Source organism: Solanum lycopersicum, chromosome 7, assembly GCF_036512215.1.
Source record: "Solanum lycopersicum chromosome 7, SLM_r2.1".
NCBI lineage: Eukaryota > Viridiplantae > Streptophyta > Magnoliopsida > Solanales > Solanaceae > Solanum > Solanum lycopersicum.
In genome coordinates, this window is record NC_090806.1 from 50,244,200 (window position 1) to 50,253,521 (window position 9,322).

The 9,322-nt window shown below is 40.1% G+C and overlaps 1 protein-coding gene across 1 annotated transcript; it reads right to left on the reverse strand.

Annotated features, from left to right (window-relative positions):
• Window positions 1-462: 462 nt before the first annotated feature.
• LOC138337479 (uncharacterized) lies at window positions 463-3,216 on the reverse strand. Its single transcript, XM_069287392.1, has 5 exons — window positions 2,967-3,216; window positions 2,505-2,714; window positions 2,095-2,288; window positions 1,926-2,016; window positions 463-986 (listed from the first exon to the last, which is right to left on the reverse strand). The coding sequence occupies exons 1-5, from the start codon at window positions 3,214-3,216 to the stop codon at window positions 463-465; spliced, it is 1,269 nt and encodes a 422-aa protein (XP_069143493.1).
• Window positions 3,217-9,322: the final 6,106 nt, after the last annotated feature.

Here is a 9,322-nt window from a genome sequence, read left to right on the forward strand (position 1 = left end):
GACTTCTGAGATATAGAGCCTGGCTAACTTCTCTGCATTGTAAGTCACCTTAACCGGAATGAAGTGAGTAGACTTAGTTAATCTGTCAACAATTAACCAAATAGAATCAAACTTATCCAATGTCTTTGGAAGACCAACAACAAAATCCATTGCAATTCTTTCCCACTTCCATTCAGGAATGGGCATTTTCTAAAGTGTTCCTCCGGGCCTCTGGTGTTCATACTTTACTTGCTTACAATTCGGGCATTGGGCAACAAAATCAACAATGTCACGCTTCATTTCACTCCACCAGAACTGTTGCTTTAGGTCATGATACTTCTTAGTTGCACCAGGATGTATAGAATACCTTGAACTATGAGCCTCTATAAGAATAGTGTGAATCAAATCATCAACACGGGGCACACATACACTCCCCTTAATTCTCAAAATGCCTTCCTCATAAATTTTTGCCTCTTTAGCCTCTCATCGTAATATCATATCTCGAATTCGGATCAGTTTCTCATTAGTAAACTGTTTTCCCTTAATCTTGTTAAGAAAGAAAGAACTTGCCTCCACACAGGCCAACAATCCTCCCTTTTCTAGTACTTCCAGCCTTATAAAGTCATTAGCAAGAGTCTGAACCTCCCTAGCCAATGCGCGTCTAGAAACCTGTAAGTGACATAGACTTCCCATGCTCCCTGCTTTTCTACTTAAAGAATCTTCCACAACATTAGATTGTCCTGGGTGATACAAAATAGTGATTTCATAGTCCTTCAGTAGTTCTATCCACCTCCTCTGCTTCAAATTCAAATCTTTCTGAGTAATGACGCACAGTAAAGTATGATGATCTATATAGACTTCACACTTAACCCAATATAGATAGTATCTCCATTGCTTTAATGCAAACACAACTGCAGCGAACTCCAAATCATGGGTTGGATAGTTTTGTTCATGCACTTTTAATTGCCTTGAAGCATAAGCAATTACATTATTCTCTTGCATTAGCACTGTACCCAACCCAAAATAAGATGCAACACAATAGACAATGAAATTGTTACCTTCCTTTAGAAAGGCAAGAATTGGTGCAGTAGTCAACAAGTTCTTGAGTTTCTAAAAGATTTCTTCACATTTGTCCGACCATAAAAATGAAACACTCTTCTTAGTTAAATTTGTCAGTTGGGAAGCAACCGAAGAATATCCCTTGACAAATCGACGCTAGTAGCTAGCTAAACCAACAAAGCTCCTTACCACTGTAACATTAGTAGGTCTTACCCAACTCTTCACCGCTTCAATCTTAGAAGGATCCACCATCACTCCATCCTTAGAAACCACGTGCCCCAAGAAGGACACTGAATCTAGCCAAAACTCACACTTGGAGAATTTGGCATAATGTCTTTTCTCCCTCAACACTTCCAACATAATTCTCAAATGCTCCTCATGTTCTTTCCTGCTCTTTGAGTATATCAGTATATCATCAATTAACACAATGACAAAGAGATCCAGATATGGCTTAAAAATCTCGTTCATCAAGCTCATAAATGCATCAGGGGCATTCGTAAGTCCAAAAGACATTACTATGAATTCATAATGCCCGTACCTGGTTCGAAAAGCAGTCTTTGGCACGTCCGTTGCCCGTATTTTCAATTGATGGTAACCAGATCTCAAATCGATTTTTGAGAAGGTAAAAGCCCCTTGTAACTGATTGAACAAATCGTCATTGCGAGGAAGAGGATACTTATTCTTAGCAGTTACTTTATTCAGTTGCCGGTAGTCTATGCACATCCGAAAACTTCCATCCTTCTTCTTCATAAATAAAACACGAGCACCCCAAGGGCATGCACTTGGTCTAATGAAGCCTTTACCTAACAACTCCTGAAGTTGGGCCTTTAACTCCCTTAACTAAGCTTGAGCCATTCTATAAGGGGGTATGGAAATTGGGCGAGTACCTGTCTCCAGATTAATACAAAAATCAATATCCCTATACGGTGGCATACCAGGAAAGTCTGCAGGAAACACATCCATAAACTCACGAACTATCTAGACATACCCAATCGAAGGTACTTGGGAAGTATCATCCCTGAGATGTACCAAGAAAGCTAAACAACCCTTACTAACCATTCTCTTAGCACGAAGAAAGGAGATGATACGAACTGGGGTCGAAGTATAGTCATCCTCCCACACTAGCGGATCTGTCCCAGGTTTGGCCAATGTCACAGTTTTAGCATTACAACCTAAGATTGCAAAATTTGGGGAAAGCCAAGCCATATCCAGAATTACATAGAAATCAACCACCTCTAGAATAATCAAGTCTACATCAGTATTGCTCCACACAAAAGTCACAAGACAAGACTTATACACGTTCTCAACTATCACAGACTCACCCACCGAAGTAGAAACACGAATAGGCATGTCAAGCAAATCACAATGTAAATCAAGACCAATAGCAAATGAGGAAGATACATATGAAAATGTGGATCCAGGATCAAATAATATAGAAGCCATGCAATCACAAACCAAAAGATTACCTGTGGTAACAACATCAAATGTCTGTGCTTCAGACCTCCCGGGGAAAGCATAACAATGGGCCCTATCACCTGTCTGTCCGTTGCCCCTACCATGTTGTGCTGTAGTAGCTCCAGCATGCCCGCCACCCCAGCTGATTTGGTGACCACCATTACCTTGGCCACCATGTCCTCTCGAATGGCGGCCTCTCCCATGACCACCTTTACCTCTGACTATTGGAGGTCTATAACTCTGTTTTGGACAATATCTCCTAATATGTCTAGTCTCCCCACATCCATAACACTCTCTGGGGTCAAGCATAGGTCTTTGTGAGAATGACAAAGTCTGGGGATAACCTCCAAACACAGAGAAATGTTGGCTGGTCTGCGATGGACCCCCAGATACAGCCTGCAGTGAAGACTGAATGAGTCGGGCTGGGTAACCTCCTGAACTCTGCCCTCTGGAGTAAAAACCACTAAACTCACCTCCCTTACGAAACATCTTAGATGTCGATGCCATGGTGAAGTCGTCTGGTTTCACCCCGTCCACCTCTATCACAAAATCAACCACTTCCTGAAAGGGTTTTGCTGCAGCAGCTACCTGTAAGGCTGGGATCTGCAAATCTGACCTTAATCCCTTCACAAAATGGCGAATCCGCTCTTGTGTACTGAAGCAAAGTGGGGTGGCAGACCTTGATAGTGCACGAAACTTAGCCTCATAAGCACTAACCGACATCCTGCCTTGCTCTAGTCTCAGGAACTCATCTCTCCTCGTATACCTCAAAGTCAAGGGTATATACTTTTCCATAAATAGGCTAGAGAATGATTCCCAAGTCATAGGTGGTGCCTTTTCTGGTTGACACTCAACATACGATCGCCACCACATTTTGGCATTTCCCTGAAACTAATGGGTCACAAACTCAACACTGAATCGATCTACTATGTCCATCTTATGTAGCAGCTCATGACAATCAACCAGGAAATCATTGGCATCCTCAGATTCAGCACCCTTGAAGACTGGAGGTTTCAATTTCAAGAATTTAGTGAAAAGTTCATGCTGATTGCTCGTCATTATAGGCCCTGTAGTCAATCGTGGAAACGTGCCTACTTCCAATGAGGCATCCATGCGGGTAGCCACAACAGCTGCATGTTGTACTCCCAGAACCTGAGGTACTAGTGCAAAAAACACTGGAGGTGTCTGGCCTTGATAAGATAGCCCGCTAAGATAAGTATGAACCTGGTTAATCATCTCTGGGGTAGGTTGGGGTGGTAATTCCTCATCTTGCACTTGCTCATCTTCCCCTTCCTCACCCTCTCTTACTACCTCATCAGTCGGTGGAGGAGTCACCGCCCTATTACTAGCTGGACCAGGTGTTTGTCCTCTACCTCTAGAGGATGTCCTCCCACGACCTCTACCACGGCCTCTTGCTACAACTCCTCTTCGAGCTACAGCCGTAGTGGCTGGCTCAAACGCACCCTGTCTTGCCGGTGGTTGTGTTGGCACAGTTGTTGCTCTAGTTCTAACCATCTGTGAAATAGAGTGAGGATGTCAGATACCAATTTGTATCACCTAGATACCAATTGGATCCAAGTAATAGCACGAAAGAAAGAAAGAATGGAATTTTCCTAAAGCCCTATAGCCTCTCAAAAAAAAGAAAATGCATCCCCCTACCGTACCTCAAGACTCTACTAGACCCGTTCTTGTTTGATGAGACCAACGAACCTAATACTCTTATACCAAGTTTGTCACGACCCAAAACGAGCCGCGAGTGGCACCCACACTGATCCTACTATGTGAGCTAACCAACAATTCTAAACCCCAACATTTACAAATTTTTCAACAATAATGAATAAAATATAATGCGGAAGACTCAAAATCATATTAACATAACCAATAAATATGCTTCTAAAGTTTATAAACTATCATCCCCAAAATCTGGAAGTCATCACACCAAGAACATCTATCCTCAAATGTCTAATTCTAAGAGTATTTAAGAAGCTAAAATAAGTAAAAGAGATGGTCCATGTCCTAACTTCAAGACATCAAGACATGAAGGAGAGAATCCAGTCCGAGCTAGGAATAATAGCTCACCCTGAAATCTGATATGCTTGAGACTGGCTAGAGTTGCGGACAAGTCGAAGTCGATGGTACGTTTGCTGCATTCCACAAATAACGAAGAGAAAAATACAAGTAGGGGTCAGTACAAGGAACATGTACTGAGTAAGTATCATCGGCCAACTCAAAATAGAAAGCAATATATATTGAACAATAATATAAAATCAACTACAATACTCAACAGGTGACAACAACAAGTAAACAACCCTTGCCCACAACACCAAGCACAGCTATGAGGACTCAAGCCTCCACACCTTACTCATTTGGGAAATAGGTTTTTTAAATTTGAGTATATTAACAAATTCAAGATTCATTCTCTTTATTCTTCTTATGCTGGAACGTGACACTCCGATCCACTACTACTACGTGTCGGAAACTGACACTCCGATCCTCTACTACTACGTGTCGGAACGTGACACTCCGATCCCCTAATATTATGTGTCCGTACGTGACACCCGATCCCTTAATACTACGTGTCGGTATGTTACCCCCGATCCCCTAATACTATGTGTCGTTACGTGACACCCGATCCCCTAATACTACGTGACGGTACGTGACACCCGATCCACTAATACTACGTGTCGGTACTTGACACCCGATCCATTAATCTCATTATTTTAGTTCATCAAGCCTTCTTTTATGTCAAGGCATCATCATTAATAGAGAGGACTTAAGGTTTAAGATTCAACAGCCTCATCATTCTAATCAATATCAATTACATAATCACATCATGCAACCACACAATTAAGTATATAGAAGACTTTACAATACCACCCAATACCTATCAATCGTTATTTAGAGTTTACTATGAAATAGCATAAACCATAACCTACCTCCACCGAAGAATCGCGATCAAGCAAGTTACTTCCCCAATGCCTTTGCTTTCTTCTTCGTTCTCTCTCTCTCGCTCGTTCGTTCCTTCCCTTCTTTTTATTTTTCTTCCCCAGATTCTTTTTCTTTTACCCTAATTATCATATAATTCATTATGATGAAAGTAACCCATTATTTATTTCAAGGTTATCTCCTTTAACCCCCAAGTAAATAAAATATTAAACTTACCCCACTAATTTCCTAATTATAATCAGGACTAGTCCAAAACACCCCTTTAAAACATTAACATAAATCCGACCCAGTCGGGGTTACGCAGCTCATGACGGCCTGTCGTACCTGCGACGGTCCGTCTTGCAGGTCTGTCACAAAGTTTAGAGACTCAAATTTAGTCAGGGGTTTGTGACGCTCCGTCATATCTACGACGGTCCGTGCTGTAATTCCATCATGAAGTTCAGAGAGTTGATCCCCCTACCCAGATTTCAGAGTTTAAGTGTTTTGGCATGAAGACTCTCGACGGACCGTCGTGCCTATGACGGTTCGTTCTACCTGTCGTCGAGGGTAATGAAGAGAGTAGCAGGAGAATTACACAAGTATGGGACGACGGGTCCATCATGGTTCGTCGCGACCATGACGGTCCGTCGTGTGATATGTCGACCCAGTCAGTTTTTTATCACTAATGAATCTACTACTTGAAATGACTAAACAGGTTGTTACAAATGCAATGGAATGCAATGTCAAGTATATTGATGTATGTCTTACCTAGTGATACTCAACCGATCTCTCTTAGTCCGAGACCCATCGGGGACATATTTGTCCATGCATCAGTAGCGGCGGACGACACGACCCTCGATAATAGTAACCATCACGGTGCACCATACGTCCCTCGAAATATATTTTGCATCGCGGCGCGCGATACGTCCCTCGAAATGGTACATCCTCTTTAAGTTCTCGTTCTTCTCAATGAACATAACACTTTTTACCATCATGTCTCAAAATAATGCAAATGCCATGTTTACACAACTAAGAGGATATCACCATTTTCATAACATTGCACAATTCACAACAATATCAAGAATGATTCAAAAAGTCTTTCAAACCATTCTCCATTAATAACATATCACACACAACCAATTATTCACATTGCCTTTTATTACCCTTTATTTTCATCATTAGAATTAATCAAGGTGGACAAGTTAACCCATCACCAAATCCCGTTATTCACAAACATATATCACATGAAATACACGCATTTGATACACTTAACAAGAGTTTAGAAATCCACTTTCCTCAATCAAATAAAAAATCTACTCCGAGACTTGAGCCCTTTCCTTTTGTTGAGCTCCCAACTTAAAGCAATCTATTCAAATAAATAACCATAATAAGATTTCAAACTAACAATACAATTATTACTATATGTTTAACCTTGACCCGAAATCGACAAAAATTTATAATCAAGTTACTAAATTTTGATTCTATTTAACATGTCAACTCTCATGTTTTAAAAATTTCAAGCCTAAGATTTACTCATAATTTTATTTTATTTTCCTTAACACTATAACCTTGATAATTTTTCGATTATATAATATACACAAAATTTAATTATACATCTCAATATTCTAGACATAAATTATAAAATAATAATAAATTAAAAATTTATCGATTTTGGGAATCACTTGAAATCATATGAAACCAAGACATAAATTTCTCACATGTAGATTTTAATTTATATATAATAAATATGTAATAGTAACGATCGTTTACCAAAGATAATCTTTCCCCCACAATTTACACCCTACCAAAGTAATATGATAACATTACTTTTCCAAGAAAATCATTCACTTTTTAATTTATAAGTAGTAACAATCGAAATCATCTAGTAAGCATTCAACATACTAATTGAATCCAATCAACAATTAAGTACTTGAGAATTTACCTTGAGGGCAGCCGTTCTAGGTTGGTACCGTATTGACTTATATTTTTTTTCCTTCTTTTTCAAAATTGTGATCTAATTATAGTTGAATTCCACTACATAAGTTAATTATATGGTCTAGTGGTAAGGGTATTCTATAAAATAAAGGCTTGACCCAATAACTATTACTAATTAAATTAATTATTTATTAAATACCACCAACTAGATATCTGAAGTTATCGAATTGTTAAAAATTCTCAAACTAATTTCATGAACTTAAAAATAAAAGACTCGGACAACTATCGGGAGGGGATAAATGTAACGACCTGTTTAGTCGTTTTGAGCAGTAGAGTTTACTTCTGGTAATAGCTGTCTGGGTCGACGGATCCCACGATGGACCATCATGGGTGCGACAGACCGTCGAGGGGGTCTCGTTCCAAAAAACATAGACTCTGGAAAATTGGGTACTAATGTCCACTATCTGAACTTCGCGACGGAATGGCAGGACGGACTGTCGCAGGCATGACGGGCCGTCAAAGACTCCTTAAATAAAGTTGAGTCTCTGAACTATGTGACGACTCAGCAGGACGGACCATCACAAGCTGCGTAACCCTGACTGGGTCGGATTTCTGTTAAAAGTTTTTAAGGGGTGTTTTGGACTATTCCGGCTTATGATTATAAAATTATGGATTAATGTTAATAATCCAATTATTTGGGGGTTAAATGAGATAACCTTGGAAGAAATAGTGTGTTACTTTTACCATCTTTTATACATAATTATATGATAATTAGGGTAAAAGAAAAAGAGTTTGAATAAGGAAAAATAGAAAGAATACAAGAGAGGGACGAACGAGTGAGAGAAGAGAGAACGAAAAGGAAAGCAAAGACCTTGACGAGTAGCTTGCGTGATCACGAATTCTTCAGTGGAGGTAGGTTATGGTTTATACTATTTCATAGTAAACTCTAAATAGCGATTAATATGTATTGGATGGTATTGTAAAGTCTTCTATATGCTTAATTGTGATTTTGCATGCTGTGATTATGTAAATATTGATGGTTTATAATGATGATACTGTGGAATCTTAAAAACCTTAAAACCTCTCTATTAATGATGATGCCTTGATATAAAAGAAGGCTTGAGGAACTAAAAGAATGAGGTTAATGGATCGGGTGTCACGAACCGACACGAAGTAGTAGGGGATCGGAGTGTCATGTTCCGACACCAGGATAGTAGGGGATCAGAGTGTCACATTCCAACACCAGGATAGTAGGGGATCAGAGTGTCACATTCCGACGCCAGGATAGTAGAGGATCGAAGTATCACGTTTCGACACCGGTGTAGTAGGGGATCGGAGTGTCACGTTGCGACACCAGGATAGTAAGATGAATGAATATTGAGGGGATCGGAGTGTCACGTTCCGACACCAGGATAGTAAGATGAATGAATATTGAGGGGATCAGAGTGTCACGTTCCGACACAAGGATAGTAGGGGATCAGAGTGTCACGTTCCGACACAAGGATAGTAGAGGATCATAGTGTTAGGTTCCGACACCAGGATAGTAAGATGAATAAATATTGAGGGGATCGAAGTGTCACGTTCCGACACTAGGATAGTAGGGGATCGGAGTGTCACGTTCCAACACCAGGATAGTAGGGGATCGGATTGTCACGTTCCGACACCAGGATGGTAAGATGAATGAATATTGAGGGGATCGGAGTGTCACGTTCCGACACAAGGATAGTAAAGAGAATGAATCTTGAATTATGCTAATATACTCAGGTTTGGAGAGCCTAATTCGTAAATGAGTATGGTGTGGGGGCTGGAGTCCTCATAGATATGCTTGGGTTGTGGCCAATGGTTATGGTACTTGTTGTTGTTACCTGTTAAGTGTTATGGTTGATTTTATGTTATTATATGATATATATTGCTTTATATTTTGAGTTAGACGATGATACCTACTCAGTACTTGTACCTTGTACTGACT

What these genes read in the sequence shown, in the direction of transcription:
- LOC138337479 (XM_069287392.1), bottom strand. Translation starts at nt 3,216, where the DNA reads ATGTCGGTTAGTGCTTATGAGGCTAAGTTTCGTGCACTATCAAGGTCT. An exon ending in ATTTGATGTTGTTACCACAG is followed by an intron (nt 2,289 to 2,504) that starts GTAATCTTTTGG and finishes ATACTGATGTAG; the next exon opens with ACTTGATTATTCTAGAGGTG. An exon ending in TTGTATTAATCTGGAGACAG is followed by an intron (nt 987 to 1,925) that starts GTACTCGCCCAA and finishes GGTTGGGTACAG; the next exon opens with TGCTAATGCAAGAGAATAAT.